This window comes from Zosterops lateralis (assembly GCF_965231275.1).
Source record: "Zosterops lateralis genome assembly, chromosome: 13".
NCBI classification, from domain to species: Eukaryota; Metazoa; Chordata; class Aves; order Passeriformes; family Zosteropidae; genus Zosterops; species Zosterops lateralis.
Genome location: NC_139773.1, coordinates 2,037,501 through 2,054,246, shown reverse-complemented (window position 1 = coordinate 2,054,246; position 16,746 = coordinate 2,037,501). Strand labels below are relative to the sequence as shown.

At 57.7% G+C, this 16,746-nt stretch overlaps 1 protein-coding gene across 1 annotated transcript in view; it reads right to left on the bottom strand.

Moving 5' to 3' along the window:
• Positions 1-7,469: 7,469 nt before the first annotated feature.
• Positions 7,470-16,746, bottom strand: part of SEMA7A (semaphorin 7A (JohnMiltonHagen blood group)) — a 26,629-nt gene continuing 17,352 nt past the window's right edge. Inside the window, exons 7-14 of the mRNA XM_083870895.1 lie at positions 16,499-16,638; positions 16,077-16,255; positions 15,846-15,954; positions 15,208-15,406; positions 14,194-14,309; positions 13,522-13,673; positions 12,993-13,060; positions 7,470-8,532 (exon numbers count right to left, since the gene is read on the bottom strand). Of these exons, the coding sequence (XP_083727021.1) occupies positions 8,186-8,532; positions 12,993-13,060; positions 13,522-13,673; positions 14,194-14,309; positions 15,208-15,406; positions 15,846-15,954; positions 16,077-16,255; positions 16,499-16,638 (1,310 nt within the window). The 3' untranslated portion in view covers positions 7,470-8,185. The remainder of the gene's footprint in view (positions 8,533-12,992; positions 13,061-13,521; positions 13,674-14,193; positions 14,310-15,207; positions 15,407-15,845; positions 15,955-16,076; positions 16,256-16,498; positions 16,639-16,746) is intronic.

Sequence of the window (16,746 nt, the reverse complement as noted above, 5' to 3'; positions counted from 1 at the left end):
GGGGACACCGGGGACACCGGGGACAGGGACTGAACCCCCCTGGGGACAGTGGGGACAGCGGGGACAGGGACTGAACCCCCCTGGGGACAGTGGGGACAGTGGGGACAAGGACTGAACCCCCCTGGGGACACTGGGGACAGTGGGGACACCGGGGACAAGGACTGAACCCCCCTGGGGGCAGCAGGGACAGGGACTGAACCCCCCTGGGGGCAGTGGGGACAATGGGGACACAGGGGACAGTGGGGACAGCGGGGACAGGGACTGAACCCCCCTGGGGACACCGGGGACACCGAGGACACTGGGGACACTGGGGACACCGGGGATCCTGGGCAGCGCTGGGACCCCAAAATCCGGCAGCCCCACGGGCCCTGTCCCCGCCCGGGGCACGGGCCCTGTCCCCTCCTGACCCACTGTCCCCTGTCCCCTCCTGACCCACTGTCCCCTGTCCCCTCCCTGGGCACGGTCCCCTGTCCCCTCCTGGCCCCGGTCACTGTCCCCTCCCTGGGCACAGTCCCCTGTCCCCTCCTGGCCCCGGTCACTGTCCCCTCCCCTCGTGTTCCTCACGGTGTCCCCAAGCCGGGCCAGCCCCCACCCCCTGTCCCCTCCCCAGCCCAACCGGGACATGGGACACGGGAGGGGACACAGGGAGGGGACACAGGGAGGGGACACAGGGAGGGGACACGGACAGGGGACAGGGCAGGGGACACAGGGGACACAGACAGGGGACACGGGAGGGGACACAGGGAAAATGGAGAGAAGACACGGACAGGTGACATGGGAGGTGACACAGAAAGGGAATATGGAGAGAAGACACGGACAGGTGACACGGAGGTGACACGGGAGGGGACACGGCAGGGGACACAGGTGACGCATACAGGTGACAGGGGAGGGGACACAGATGACACGGGGGGACACGGCGGCCCCTCACCTGTAGATGGGCCCGAAGCGGCGGAACTTGCCCGCCATGATCAGGTGCAGGTTGCTGAGTCCCCCCTCCCGCCAGAAGCGGAGCAGGTTGAGCCAGCCCGTTCTCCACTCGCCCGGGACCTGCTCGAAGGGCCGGGGGGCCGAGGGGACAGCGGGGACAGCGGGGGGGACAGCGGGGACAGCCGGGGGGACGGCGGGGACAGCCCCGCCCAGGGGGCGACACCCCCGGGACGCTCCGGGACACCCCCGGGACGCCCCGCGCTGGGCCAGCCGGGCGAGCATGGCGAGGGCGGCCCGGGGAACGGGCGGGGCGGGCGCGCTCTTATCCCGAGCCCCGGGAGCGGCTCCGCCCGGCCCCGGCCCCGGCCCCGGCCCCGGCACGGCCCCTCCGGGACAGGGACACGGCGGCCTCGGGACGGGCCGGGAGCGGCCCCAAAAACGACAACAACGCGGGCCAGGGTCACCCCGGGCGGGGACAGCGCCAGGGTCACCCCACAGCCTTGGGGACCTTCCCGGGCGGGGACAGCCTTGGGGACCCTCAGCCAGGGCCACCCCACCCGGGACAGCCTTGGGGACCCTCAGCCGGGGCCACCCCACAGCCTTGGGGACCCTCAGCCAGGGCCACCCCACCCGGGACAGCCTTGGGGACCCTCAGCCAGGGCCACCCCACCCGGGACAGCCTTGGGGACCCTCAGCCGGGGCCACCCCACAGCCTTGGGGACCCTCAGCCAGGGCCACCCCACCCGGGACAGCCTTGGGGACCCTCAGCCGGGGCCACCCCACCCGGGACAGCCTTGGGGACTCGGGGCCCCGCCGGGGGGGCTCAGCGGGGGCGGCTCCATCCCAAATCCCAAATCCCAAATCCCAAATCCCGGAGCCCCCGGCAGGGAAAGGCTCTGGGGGGTCCTGAGGGGGTGGCACAGGGGGTCCCGTGTCCCCGGGCAGCGCTGGGGGACACGGGAGGGGACACGGGGGGGGACACGGGGAGGGGACACGGGAGGGGACACGGGAGGGGACACGGGGGGGACACGGGAGGGGACACGGGGGAGGACACGGGGGGGGACACGGGGGGGGACACGGGGGGGGACACGGGAGGGGACACGGGGGTCCCCGGGGTCTCTCTGGGGCCCGGGACGAGCAGCGAGGCCGAGCCGGGAGCGCCGGGCGGGGACAGCGGCGGGTGCGACATCGGCCACGGGCACCGGGGGGCGCGACAGGGCCACCGCACGGGGACAGCGGGGACCTGTCCCCTCCCTCCTGGGGCGTGGAGCCTGTCTCCTACTGCCCCCTGCCAGGGCCCAGGACCTGTCCCCTGCTGTCCCTGTCCCCTGCTGTCCCTGTCCCCTGCTGTGCCTGTCCCGTCCTGTCCCTGTCCCCTGCTGTCCCTGTCCCCTCCTGTCCCTGTCCCCGTTGCTGTCCCAGCAGCCCGGAGCAGTCTCCCGCCTTGGGGACATTGGTGACAGTGCCACCCCCCGCTTGTCCCCTGCGCTGTCACCACCCTGGGTGTGACCCGCTGCCTCCCCTCCGGCCAGGGGCACGGGGCCAGGGGACACGGAGGGGACACGGGGGAGACACAGAGGGGACACGGAGGGGCACACGGCTGTGTGCTGAGCCGCTGTCACAGCCCCATCCCTGTGTCACCTCGGCACCCCTTCCGCAGGTGTGGGGACACCCCGGCCCCCCGTGTGTGACAGGTCCCGCCCTTGTCCCCCGTTGTCCCCCTCCGCCCCCCCCCCGCGAAGTCGCCGAGCTTTCCGCCACCCCCGGAGCACACGGGACAGGTGACAGCAGTGTCCCCTCGCCCCGCGGGCTCTGTGGGGGCCACGGAAGGTGCCACAACGACGCTTGTCCCCAGCCGCGGTGACAGAAGCGGAGCAGAGCCGCGTCACCTCTCCCGCGTGGCCTTGTCCCCAGTGCCACCCACGGCGGGCACGAGGACGGTCCCCGCGCACTTTCGTCGCGCGGGGGGGAGGTGACACTTTCACTTTCCAGCCGCGGGGGATTTTTGTCGCCAGCGGGTGACACCGCGGCCACCCACGGCCACCCCGCCCCGGAAATCACCCCGGGGGCCCTGGGACACCCCCGGCCCCGCTCCAGCCGGGATTTAGGGCAGGGGAGAGTTTTATGGGAACAGCTCATCCCTGTGGGGTCTCACCCCATGGCATGGGCCGGGATGGGGCTGGAGTGAGGACGGCTGGAGGGGACAATCAAGGGACATTGTCACCTCCCTGGCGTGCCCAAAAGGGCCTGGAGCTGCTCCCTCGCTTCCTGACCCTAAAGCTGCCTGCGTGGAGACCTCCCTGCCCTATTGGAGGAACTTCTGCCCCATAGAAAACCCTATGAGGAGCCTCTTGCCCCATAGAGATTCCTCTGACCTATAGAGACCTCCCTGCCCCATAGAAAACCCTATATGGGCCCCTCTGCTCCATAGAACCCCCCTACCCCATAGAGACCCCCCATACCTATAGAGACCTCCCTGCCCCATAGATTCCCCTATAGGAACATCCAGAGGTAGTGCCCTGTCCCATAGAAAACCCTATAAGGAGTCTCCTGCCCCACAGAGACATCCCTGACCTATAGAGGCCTCCCTGCCCCATAAATTCCCCTATAGAAACCTCTGGAGGAAGCCTACCTGCCCCATAGAAAACCCCCTAGGGACCTCTCTGCCCCATAGAGACACCCCTGCCCTAAAGGGACCCCCCAGCTCCATAAATCCCTATAGGGACCCTACAAAGGAACCCACAAAGACTCCTGTGCCCTATAGGGAGCCCTCTGCCACCTACAGGGACTCTCCCAGCCCCATTCCCTATAGGGACCCACAAAGACTCCTGTGCCCTATAGGGACCCCTCTGCCACCTACAGGGACTCCCCCAGCCCCATTCCCTATAGGGACCCACAAAGACTCCTCTGCCCTATAGAGACGCCCCTGCCCCATAGGGACTCTGCGGGGTCCCCCCTGCTCGTGCCTGTCCCTGCGGGAATTAGTGTGGATTTGATGAATTTCCCACCGATTTCTCCTCCTCCCTGCGGGGGTTTCATCCTCCGTCGGGGAGTGGATCCATCCCCGGCGAGCCGGGAAAATCCCGGCGGTGAAATCTGAAATCCCGCCCAGGAACCCCCCTGGGATCAACCCCGGCCCGGGAGGAAACTCGTTTTCGTCACGGTGATGTTGAAAACGAGAACGTTTCGGTTGCAGACGCACCGGGAGGGATTTCCCCGGGATGAGAGGAAGGGATGACCTGGCACAGGCTCGTCATCGCCCTCAGCATCCCTCAGGAACTTGGGATGCAGGGGGCGGATCCAGGATCGGCCGGGACCTCGTTTATATTCCCCTCCTCGGTTAAACTGAGTCTCTTTTTGCTCGTTTATTGCCAGGCTTTAAATCTGCCGGGCTTTTTGGGGTTTTTGGGTGTGTTCCCACCCCATGGGATGAATTCTCCAGCCAGGATGGGCCCTCGGAGGTCTGGGAGTGCGAATCCACGGCTGGAAAGGGCAAAGGTTGGGAGGAGGAGGAAGAGGAGGAAGGAGAAGAGCAAGAGGCCCGCGCGGGATAATCTCGAGTTTAACTTCCCCCGGGCTCTGTCGGGCCATCTGATTTCCCCTAAATCGCTGCGTTTCCCTCTCGGACCCCCCTCCCTGCTCCTCCCAGCCCTTGTCCCAGCCGGATCCCTCCCTGTGCCAGCCTGGAGCCCGGGAAAGCGCAGGCACGGACAGACAGACAGACAGACAGACAGTGTTAAATCCCGGGATGTTCGGGGGGAAACGGGGAAAGGGCCGCACGGCAGCCGAAAATCCCTAAAAATAGAGCTGGGCAATAAATCTCCAGCTGGAAAAACCCGGTCGGACAAGGGGTGAGGGCAGCCAGAGTGAGCCGAGAGCACGGCCAGGATTCGGGTGTCTCATCCCGGCTCGTGGGGCCATAAATGGATTTAATGGGAAGTCTGCATTGCTGGGATCCCGGCCCTGGTGAATCCAGGGGGATCCCGACCCCAGAGACTCCTTCTGGAATGGTTCTGTCCTCCCATCCCAGCGGGAAAGGATTCCCAGGGTGCTGCTGTGGGGTGTCCCAGCAGCTCTGGCATCCCATCCCATGGTCCTGCATGGCAAATCCTCCTCCTGGAGCAGCCGTCCAGGCTGGAATAGCCCCAAAAATAAACAACAACAAAAAAATAGAAATAAAAATTTAAAAAAAAAAAAAAAATCAAACGCTCCTGGTGGTGTTTTTTGTTTTGTTTTGTTTTGGTTTTTTTTGAGCTGTGTGGCCGCGGTTGTTCCGTCCATGCCGGAAAAATCCTGGAAAAGCTGCTGGAATACCCGAACTTCCCGGGAGAGCTCGGATCCCAAAATAACCCCTGGGACGATGAGGTCACAGCCCCGAGGCCACAACAAATCCCAGTACTCCCGGGTTTTTGGCTCGGATTTACGGAAGCAGCCGGCGGGGGCTGAGATAAAGCGTGTCCCGAAATAAAACACACCCGCAGGGCTCGGGATCCGCTGCTTTTCTCAGGGAATTCAGCAAAAAACTCCGGAATTTGTCCTGGGATGGCCCTGCCTGTGTCCCCGTCACCCGGGGGCTCCCGGATGTCCCCACGGGGCTCGATCCCACCGGCCTGGGGATATTTGGGCAAGAAAAAGAATTTTGGGGCAGCCAAACTGGAATTATGACTGCCGGAGCTATTCCAGGGTCTGAGCATCACCTTCGAGTCACCAAGACTCCTTCCCAGCAGCTCAGGGAGGGATTTTGGAGATTTGGGGTCCCAGTGCAGGAACTGGTGGAGCCAGGAATGGGAATGGGAATTGGGAGTGGAAATGGGGAATGGGAATTGGGAGTGGAAATGGGGAATGGGAATGGCAATGGCAATGGGAAATGGGAATGGGGTATGGAGTATGGGGAATGGGAATGGGGAATGGGGATGGAGAATGGGAATGGGGAATGGGAATGGGGAATAGCAATGGGAATGGGAATGGGGAATGGGGTATGGAGAATGGGAATGGGGAGTTGGGAATGGGGAATGGGGAATGGGAATGGGAATGGGGAATGGGAATGGGAATGGGAATGGGGAATGGGAATGGGGAATGGGAATGGGGAATGGGGAATGGGAATGGGAATGGGGAATGGGAATGGGAATGGGAATGGGGAATGGGGAATGGGGAATGGGGAATGGGGAATGGGAATGGGAATGGGGAATGGGAATGGGAATGGGGAATGGGGAATGGGGAATGGGGAATGGGGAATGGGGAATGGGGAATGGGGAATGGGGAAAGGGGAATGGGAATGGGAATGGGGAATTGGGAATGGGAAAAGGGGAATGGGAATGGGAATGGGGAATGGGAATGGGAATGGGAATGGGGAATGGGAATGGGGAAAGGGGAATGGGAATGGGAATGGGGAATGGGAATGGGGAATGGGAATGGGGAAAGGGGAATGGGGAATGGGAATGAGGAATGGGGAATGGGGAATGGGAATGGGAATGGGAATGGGAATGAGGAATGGAGAATGGGAAATGGGGAATGGGGATGGGGAATGGGAATGGGAATGGGGAATGGGGAATGGAGAAAGGGAAATGGGGATGGGAAATGGGAATGGGGAATGGGAATGGGGAATGGGGAACAGGAATGGGAACAGCTCGGAATCTGTGGCCAGCACCCAAAAATCCCCTCCAGACACTGGGCTCCCCTGTATTCCCACCCCACAGGGCTGCCAGAATTCCTGCTCCCAGCTCTGGAATCACCTGCTCCCGGCTCCTGCCTCCTCCAGATTGGGATGAGCCCAGAGCTGGGTCTGCCTCTGTGCCAGGGGCGCTTTGATGGAGGCTTTGCTCTCTCCTGCCTTTGTTGGCACCTTTTAAAACCCTCAATTCCCGTCCGCTGCCTCCCTCCAGCCCCAGCCCAGCCCTTTTTTTCTTCCCAGCACCAACCATCAGCTGGCTTTTCCCAAAAATGTGGAGCATGCCAGGCAGGAAGTGGGGAGTTGGTTCCACATAATGAAATTCCCACCCCTCACTTTCCAGGGCTGCTGCTGACACCCTCCTTTGGGCTTTCCAGCAGGAATTTGCTGCTGGCCCGAAACGGGAGCAGCAAACACAGGGCTGGAGAGAGCAGGACATGGAAAAAGGCAAGGTCAGATCTTGGCCCCCAACATTCCCGGTGAGAACCACGGCACCCTCCTGCTTTTTTCCACTCTTTATTCCAACCATCCGCTTTGGTTACAGGTCTGAAAGGGCTGGGGGATTTTTTTTGGTAGCTGTTGTGGTGTTGTTTGTTTTTAAATTTTCCTCTCCTGTAATCCGCCCCCACCTGCTGTAATATTATAAAATCCTACAAGACAGTAATGAGCATAATAAATATCTGTTAGTCCACAAAGTTAAAGTGCTTTGAGAAAGGCTAAAGGAGCTCTGTCTCAGACTGGGGATGGGGAATATCTCAGCAATGTAGTGAAGTAGGAAGCTCTGGTGTCCCCTGGGTGTCCCCCGGGTGTTCCCGCCCGGGGCCGGGCCGTTCCGGGCTGGGCAAGGTTTGGGCAAGGAGTGGATGGGCAAGGTTTGGGCAAGGAGTGGAACCCTCCCTTCGCAGGGAGAAAATCCCGATTTTCACAGTTTAGTCTCGCTCCGACACCTGCGAAAGCGCGTGGGAAGCGAAGCCCGGGCCCGCCCCGGGCGGGGACAGGGCCAGGGCCAGAGCCGGGGCCGGGCGCAGCCCCCCCGGTGCCCTGAGATGCGCGGCCGCTTTCCCTGAGGCCGGCCGGGCGGGCTGGGGGCGGGCACGGCCCGTGCCCCTCGGCTGCCTGCAGAGGATTTGTGCGTCTCCAGCGTCTGGGCTCTGCTCCCAGCTTCCCTCCCCTTCCCCACACCCCCAATCCGGTCGCCTCCCGAGGCTTTTCCATGCAAATTCCCAACGCGGCGCCGATTCCCGACCTCCCTCCCACACCAAAGCCGGCTGCAAAACAAAAAAACAACGAACCGAGCCCCCCCCCTCAAACCTCCGAGCCCTCCGGAGCGGGGAGGGGACGCCGGCAGCGTCAAACCCCAAAACCTCGGGAGGCAGCGGGGATCCCGCAGTCCGGAGGCCGAGGAGGCTCCTCCTCATCCTCCTCCTCCTCATCTTCATCACATGCAAGGAGCGGGCGCGCCCTGAGGGTCAGTGCATGCATCGCCGGCCGCGCGTCCGCCCGCCCGCCGGGGCTCATCCAGCGAGGCTCCTCCGGCGGGGAAAGGCCAACGCTCCCGCACGTCCCGGGAGCCGCGGGGCCCGCGGCGGCTCAGTGGAAGAGCTCGGCCAGGGCCAGCAGCAGCAGCAGGCGCAGCCAGGACGCCGGCGTGGCCGGGGCGCCGCCGTGCTGGCCCGGGAAGTGCTGGCGGAGCAGCAGGCGCTCCTTGACCAGCGCCTGGCGGAAGCCGTCCTCCTCGGACACGCACACGTAGTGGCCGTAGTGCTCCAGCCCCACGCTGGGGATGAAGTGGAAGCAGTCGTGCTGCGGGTGCGACGTGTTGCAGCTCTTGATGAGCACGTCCTCGTGGTACCAGTTGTAGGTGGCGTAGTGGGACTCGATGGAGCAGTTGAGGTAATAGCGGGACGAGGGCATCACCGAGATGTTGCGGAAGTCGCCTGCGGGGGACACGGGGGACACGTGGGGCTATGTTAGAAATACAGATTATGTGGAAAACAGAGTTTGTCCCTCTGATTTTTCAGCCTTCTGATGTTGTACATTTCTGTATTGGAGTTTCTCACGAATATGAATGATATTTTGTGAATAAAGCGTTCCTTCCTGATGGAAGGACAAACTGATGGACTTCTGGCTTGACCGGTGGGGCCAGAGAGGTGTCAACCTCGTTCCCCAATCGCTGGTCAAACTCCAAACCCTATTTAAACCCAAAACCCAAATAAACCTCCTTCTTTCTCGTCTCACAACTGGACAGTGTCAGTGTCCTTTTTTCATGTCCATCAGGTGACACATTTTCCTGGTAAATGTTAATAAATAGGTTTAATAATAAAAAAAAAATAAGAAAATTAGGAAAACAGATTAAGCAAAAAGAAGTACAGCCTGGCTGAGTGACTAGACATTCAGCCAAGCCCACAACCTGCTCTTTCAGAGGCCTTTTTAAAATACCCTTTCTATTGCACCAGTGAACTATATCAACTGCTACCACTATGCCTAATTTTCTTTACTAATAGCAGAAATAAAAACTTACATCCTCACCATAACGTTATTAATCATATAGCACACATCTTTGGAAAAGCCAACTTTATAATATACACTTATAACCGTTATATTATTGGCTTTGCACAAATATTGAAATGAATACTATATGTGTTATGTTGGAAAGTTATGTTGTATTAATATAGTCTGCTTAAACTGTCTGTTTGGTCAGGATAACACCCAGTGAACATGTAAAGAAGACCCTGCTATTGATACACCAACTATCACCATCTCCCATCTGAAGAAAGTATGGCCCAAGGCCCAAGCTGGAGGTGATAATGAAGACACAGCCCAGAAACACCCATGATCTAAAAAGGCAGACCCAAGGAGGGGTCAAACAGTTCCAGGTATATGGAAACTAGTTTGTGGAAAAAACAAGACTGATGCAACAGAAAGAGAGCCAATCTTTGTGGTTTTGTTTTTGTGGTTTTTTTTTTTTTTGTTTTTTTTTTTTTTTTTTTTTTTTTGTTTTGTTTTGTTTTGTTTTTTGTCTTCTAATTGTCTTATTTTTTATTAAACCTATTTCTTAAAATTTACATAGAAAGTGAACCTTGTTTTTCACAGTTAGTGTAACACAGATTTTAGTGGGGTGGTGTGGGAACTGACAGTGATCAGAACACGGATTTTTAGGCTCCAGGCAGTGCCTTGAAGCCTGTGGGAAAGCCAAGGACAGAACTCTCTCAGTCTGGCCTGGGAAATCATAAAGAGGAACCCAAAACAATCCCTGTAGATATCCTCCCCCTGACACCTGGTGTTTTTGCAGCTTGTTTACTGGTAGCGATGTTTACGAAAAGGTGGTGCCCTGAAGTGTCGGATTATACTCTCTTTCTGACCCAGAGATGGGGCAACTGAGAGATGTTTTAAAAACTTCTATTCTGTTTTCAGTCTCCTGTGAAGGGTGAGACGATACAGGTGTCATAATTCACACCATCACAATCAGAAGCCAAACCATTTCCTAATTACAGTCCATTACAAGTGTTTCTTGGCCTGTCAGCTTTTGCCACACAATGCTGTAAATGCCTTAAAGCAAATCATCTAAAATCACCCCTCATGGGTGCTGCTACAATGCATCTTTCATAGTTCTGTTTCTCCAAAGTACCCAGTCTTATTTGCAAGGCCATCCTTTGAAACTTGTTTCTAGTTCCAATCCTATCCATTGTACCCAAACACTGTATAAAAGGAGTCTGTCTTTCAATAAACTTTGCTATGAGCTCTCTGAAGAAATCGAGAGTTCCACACGTTGTTACACGAACCGTCCTGAATTATAACGACAGGGTGGAGGAAGCCACAGAGGCAGCTTTGGAGAGAAAAGCTCCTCGAAACTTTTGCTCTGTCCAGCAGAACCAATCCCTCAAGGATTGACATACCTCTTCATGGTCCACTTAGAGAAGTTAACAATGTTTCTGTCACGACATAGTTAATGTGAGGCCCCTGAGGCTGCCAGGGAAAGTTTAGGGTTTCACCCTGGAAGAATCTACCATTGGCTCTGAGAATGCCTCACAGGGTGAGCAAAAGGCTGCCCCCAAAGTGCTCTGCAGCACGATGTTAATCCACCTCAGATCTGCTTTCCCCACTGGCCCTGGCCCTTGCCCACCTCTATTGTTCATAGAAGTCCCCAGTTCTAGAGGCTCCTCTGTTGGAGCCCTGGGCACTGAGGATTTTAGGCTTTCTGACCCCCAAGAAAACACTGCATTTCACCTGAGGCTGTGGAGAAGGCTTCCAAAACTGAGTGACAGCACTGAGATTATGAGTGTGTAGTTTGAATAGAAGTGTGTGATATCACAGGGTGGAAAACTTAGAGTTTAGGGGTTTAGAATATAGTAATATATATAAAGCAAGATGGAGGATTTAGGGCAGAGGCTGAGTCCTTCTTTTTTGGGTAGGATTTTGTAATTGGATAGAAAAATCCACATTGCCGGTCATGGGTGGTTGGTTATTGGATAAAAAGTAAAAATAATTTAGGTGTCATTTCTTAATTGGACAGTTTCTTCTTAAAAGGCTTTGTAGAGGAAGAGATAGGGGCCATTTTTATTTTGTTAGCCGGAACTCACAGCTTGTGAGACTCTAACAGAGATAAGGATTAACAAACATCTGAGTCCAAACACAAAACACTGTCTCTGGAGCATTTACCCTTACTCTGACAGAAAAGAAGATAAAAAGCAACACTTCTCCTTTCCCTGTTTCCCCTTCGGCTGTGGTAATGCTGATGGTCTGCCCTCATGTCCCCTGTAGGTCACTGCCCCTTGCCCTGCCCTTGTGCTGCCCCTGTGCTCACAGACCATTGGTCTCTGACCCCAGACTTAACCCTGGACATTCTTTGATCTCTGTCTCTGGATCCTTCGGCATGAATCGGCAAAATAAACCTCGCTGGAATTCTATACAGGAAACCCTTCCCATCTTTCTTGGCTGACTTATCTGTTGTGTGTCTGAGTGTGGACTTGAGCATTGAGGACCAAAGGTGTGTGGTTACTGGGTTAAAAAAATGTAGGTGTCATCTCGTTATTGGGCAATAATTGCTTAAAAGACCTTGTAAAGAGTTAGAGACAGAGCCATTTTCCACCTTGTCAGCTAGAGCTCACACCTTGTTATCTAGAACTCACACCTTGTGAGACTGTACTATAGATAAGGATTAATAAACAACCCACTCCAAAGAGGAAGCTGCACCTCCCAAGCATTAATCTTGGCTCTAACAACAGAGGAAAAGAAGATAAGAAACCCACAGAAGACAGGTGAGGAGGACAACATTGCAATACTGAGGCCGTGGTGCTGAGGAGCTGTGACCAGCTGAGAGGCTTGAGCAGCGAGACAGAGAGCCCTTGCTTCCAGAGACAGAGGGAGAGGAGCCTGGCTTTTATCCTGGAACAGCTCACCCTTAAAAACTGCATGCACCCCATGAACCAGTTTGGTTCACAAAACCAGCTGTGGGAAGGCTGCCAGCCGTGGGAGGGACTGGCACTGCAGCAGGTCAGGCAGGACTGCTGCTCCTGAGAGTTAAACCCACGCTGGAGAGGTTCACAGAGAGCTGTCTCCTGTGGGAAGGGCCCCTGGCACAGCAGAGGAGACTCCCCTCCCCAGGGAGCTGAAGGGGATTTTTTTTAGTTTTTTCAAACTGACTAAACTCCCCGTGTTCTGTCTCCCTGCACTGCCATTGGGAAGGAAAGAAGGGCAGGGAAAGGTGTGGGGGGAAAAGTGTTCTAAAGGTTTATTTTATTCTCATCATCCTCTTTTAATTCTGCTCATCAATTTTTCTTTCTACCTTTGAAAGTTTGGAGCCTGTTTTGCCCTTGGAGTGTTTTCTCCTGATCCTCACCTCACCTCACGAGCCTTTTAATTTCTTTTTCTTTCCCCCTCCTCTGCTCCACTACAGCAGAGGAGAATGAGGGAATGTTTTTTTGTGGCTGTACTGGCATTCAGCCAGTGTCAAACCTACAACAGACATCCAGGAACCACAGATTGGGATTGCGCCCGTGCCAAGAGAGGTGAAACTAGAGGATCTTTAAGGTCCCTTCCAACCTTGACCATGTCACAATGTCACAGATCCATGTCACAACAGCAGCTCATGTCTGGTGAAGCCACAGGGTTTTTCTATCAGTTTAATCCTTCCCACCCAGCTCAGAAAAATTATTTCCACTCATTCCAGCTTCGTGTGTTGATTCAAATCCTCCAGCAACACCTCCCACCATCCAAATCCATCCAGACCCATCCAGACCCATCCAAAGTCTGGAGAACCTAACAATCCCTTCCCCAACCAAATCCAAACCCATCCAGACCCATCCAGACTCAAGCGAATCCATCCACATCCATCCAGACCCATCCAAAGTCTGGAGAACCCAACAATCCCTTCCCCAACCGCATCATCTCCACGTACCTTCCTTGACATCACCCTTCTGGCAGCTTCCTTGCCACGAGTCCAAGTTCAGGTTCTGGAGCCCTTCCCTGAAGAATGGGAATGGGAATAAGCACCAACAGAACTTTGGGAAGTGGCATTTCAGGGATGGGAATCCCCCATATCAGTGGGATGAGCGATATGAGTGGGAATCTCCCCCTCCCACCCCAATTTCAGAAGGTTAGAGATGACCAATGTGAGACCCAGCAGCAAGAAGAACATTTGGGTGCCCAAAACCCTTCAAGAGAGGGATGGATCCCCAAACTTTCAGGGAGAGGTTTTGGGTGCCCAAAACACTTCAAGGAAGGGATGGCTGCATGCAGAGCACCCCAAAACTTTGAGGAGAGCGTTTCAGTGCCCAAAACCCTTCAAGCATCCACGCAGATCACCCCAAACTTTCGCGGACAGTGCAGCCACCCCAAACCCACAGCAGCCCAGGTCCCAGGAGGGGAATGCTGAGGGTGTGGGTGTTTTCCCATGGGGAGGAGGAGGCAGGATGGGCCCCACGCACCGGCTGAGGGCCAGTGAGAGGCAGGAGCTGTTGGCCCAGCCGCAGTAGGGGTCCCTGGCCAGCACGCAGCTGTGGCAGTTGTTGCGGTAGGCGCCGCACATGTCCATGGGCAGCTCCAGGACGCGGCTGTTGGAGCCCACGTAGAGCACGGCCTGCGGGAGGAGAGCACAGGGAACCGTCACCCCACGGCACAGGAAGGACCTGCAGCTGCTGGAAGGAGATGATCCAAGGGTGGAGCCCCTCTGGGAGAGCTGGGGGTGCTCACCTGGAGAAGGGAAGGCTCCAGGGAGAGCTCAGAGCCCCTTGCAGGGCCTAAAGGGGCTCCAGGAGAGCTGGAGAGGAACTTTGGAGGGACAGGACACAGGGAATGGCTTCCCACTGCCAGAGGGCAGGGATGGATGGGATATTGGGAAGGGATTGTTCCCTGGGAGGGTGCGGAGGGATGGAATTCCCAGAGCAGCTGGATCCCTGAAAGTGTCCAAGGCCAGGGTGGACATTGGCATTGGGAGCACTCTGGGATAGTGGAAGGTGTCCCTGCCATGGAGTGGGGCTGGATGGTCATTTAAGGCCCCTTCCAACCCAAAAACTCTATGATTTCCCTCCCAGACCCCAGGACTGGCACTGACCCATCTGACCCAACCCCACTCTCCTGCCCCCAGAGCAGGGACCCACCCTGGCGTGGTCCAGGATCATGGACTGGATGGGATCCTTGTTGGGGAACACCTGGATCTCCATGATGTTCTGCACCCCATCAGGCAGCTCCACCACCTTGTGGATGGACCCCTTATCTGAGAAGAGAGAGGGGACAACCTTGAGAGGAGGGGACAGTGCCAGGAGGTGCCTGCCTGGACCTGACACCCAGAGAAGGCAGGGGCAGCACCCTGAGGGCTCAGGAATCCCCCTGGTTCCCCCTTCCCAAAGGGATCCCTTCTGCCCTCTCAGCCAGGGGGAGGTGAAACCCCCTCAGCAGGGGTCAGAAACCCCCAGATGACCCCTTGTCCATCCCACAGCCCTTCCCATTGGATCAGGCTGCCCAGGGGGACCCTGCAGGGCACTGGCTGCGTGGAAACCCAGGATTCTGGAAAACTTCTATTGCTCTGAGAAACTGTTTCTGTTTCTCTCTAACTCTGTTTCTCTGATCCTCTGTTTCTATTTCTCTGTTTCTCTATTTCACTATTTCTCTGTTTCTTCATTTCTATTTCTCCATTTCTCTCTGTTTCTCCATTTCTCTGCTTCCCTCCAACAGGAAAATCCAGAACTCAGCCCTCATGGGCCCCAATCCAACCCCGGCCACCCACCGACAGCCGGCTGCGCTTTCCTAATCCGGGATCAGGAGTTTAAATCCCTGCAGGTCCCTCCCAGGGAGCAGACTCCACGGACGGGGGGGATGAGAACAACTCGGGAAGCACCAGAAAACGAGGGAGCCGCTCCTTTGGAAAGGATTTGTGCCCCACAGCAATCCAGCCCACACCTGGGGAGGGCCGTGCCCCTCTCCCCCGTGCCTGGGATGGTGCCCAGAGCCCACGCAGGCAGGCTGGCAGCCTTCAGCTGTTCCCAAAACGCGGCAGCTCGCTCCTGCCTGACGAGCATATGCCAGGCTGGGAACGCAGCCCCTGCGCCGCTCCCCCCCGCGGGGAACGTCCCCCCAGGCAGGGAATGTCCCCCCCGAACGCGTCCCCTCCCCACCTGTGGCCAGGTAGAGGACGTTGTAGCGCTGCCCGTCGGCCGCGGCCACCTCGTGCACGCCGATTTTTTGGTAGCGGTGTTTGTTGTGGAACAGGGGGCTCCTGGAGGGCGACAGCGGCTCCACCCGCTCCTCCACCTCGGGGTGGCTGTCGGCGATCTTGAAGGTCTCGCTGGGCGTGTGCTGCCCGGAGGGGACGCACTGCGGGCACAGGGGACAAAAAGGGGACAAAAGGCGCCGTCAGAGGCGGGCGGGGCGCTGAGGGTGGCGGGGTAAGGGACAGCTCTGCCCGGAGGTGCAGGGCTGGGGGGGGTTGTCACTTTGCCAGTGCCTCTAAAATCCTCCCTCCCCGTGCTTCCCATGAGGGGATCAGACTTTATCCACCTTCCCTTCATTCCCAGGTCTCAGCCCGTCCTGCAGATCCTCCATCATTCCTCATCCCCTTCCCCTTCCTGAGGGCGGCGGGACAAGGGGACAGCTCTGCCCAGGGATGCGGTGCCGGGCTGTTGTCACTGTGCCAGTGCCTCTAAAATCCTCTCTCCCCGTGCTTCCCATGAGGGGATCGGAGTTTACCCAGCCCCCCTTCATTCCCGGGGCTCAGCAGTGCCTCCCTCGCTCCTCATCCCCTTCCCTCCCTCACCTGGCCGGGTTTGACCTCGGGGGTGGGGCCGCTGTAGCCCTTGAGCCGCGATGTCCGGAACACGCTGTCGATGTCCCCAAAGGAGTAGACACAGACGGCAGAGCTTCCCCTGAGGGGACAACGACACGGTCGGAGGGGGAAACGGCCACCCCCCGGCTGTGCCCATCGCTCCAGCTTTTTTCCATAGGGAAAACAGGGCTGGAGGGAAGGGTTTGGGACGGGCCCCCTCACCAGGTGTTGGTGAAGAGCCCGTAGACCTTGGAGCGCCGCCAGTCGTCGGCGGGGACAAAGAAGACGTCCTGCAGCCAGTTGAAGTTGCCCTTGGTGACGGGGTCGACGCAGATCAGCGTGGCCTTGAGGAACGTGGTCCACTTGGAGGCTGAGAGGGAGCTGGTTCCTCCCTTGTCCTCCTGGGGCACAGGGACAGCAGGGAGGGAGTCAGTGTTTGGGGGGAAACATCCCAAAACCCCCATTTTGAGGGATGCTGCCATCCTGCCACCCCAGCCAGATGGAGCAGGGAATTCTCTCCCCTGCTGTGGCTGTGCCACATTCAGAGGGACCAAACCAAGCCTGCGTAAGGCCAGGTGAGCTGGCACATCCCCTGTCACCCCTGGAGCTGTCCTGGCTGCCACCCCACCCTGTCCCCAAGGTACCTTGCACAGCTGGGCCACCCTCGAGATGTTCCGGGGTGCCTCAGGGCTCTTGTCTGGGTTGTCCTCGCGGAAGAAGTAATAAATCTTGTCCTGGTGAGGCTCCTCGTGCCTCAGCGTGGTGGCCTTGACAAACTGAGGGTCTGGGGAGGGAAGGGACAGAACTTGTAGCTGATTTCATCCGGGAACCCACCAGTGGGGACAGGGCAGGGGATGGGGACATGGCTGTGCCCAGGGAAAGGACAGCTCCC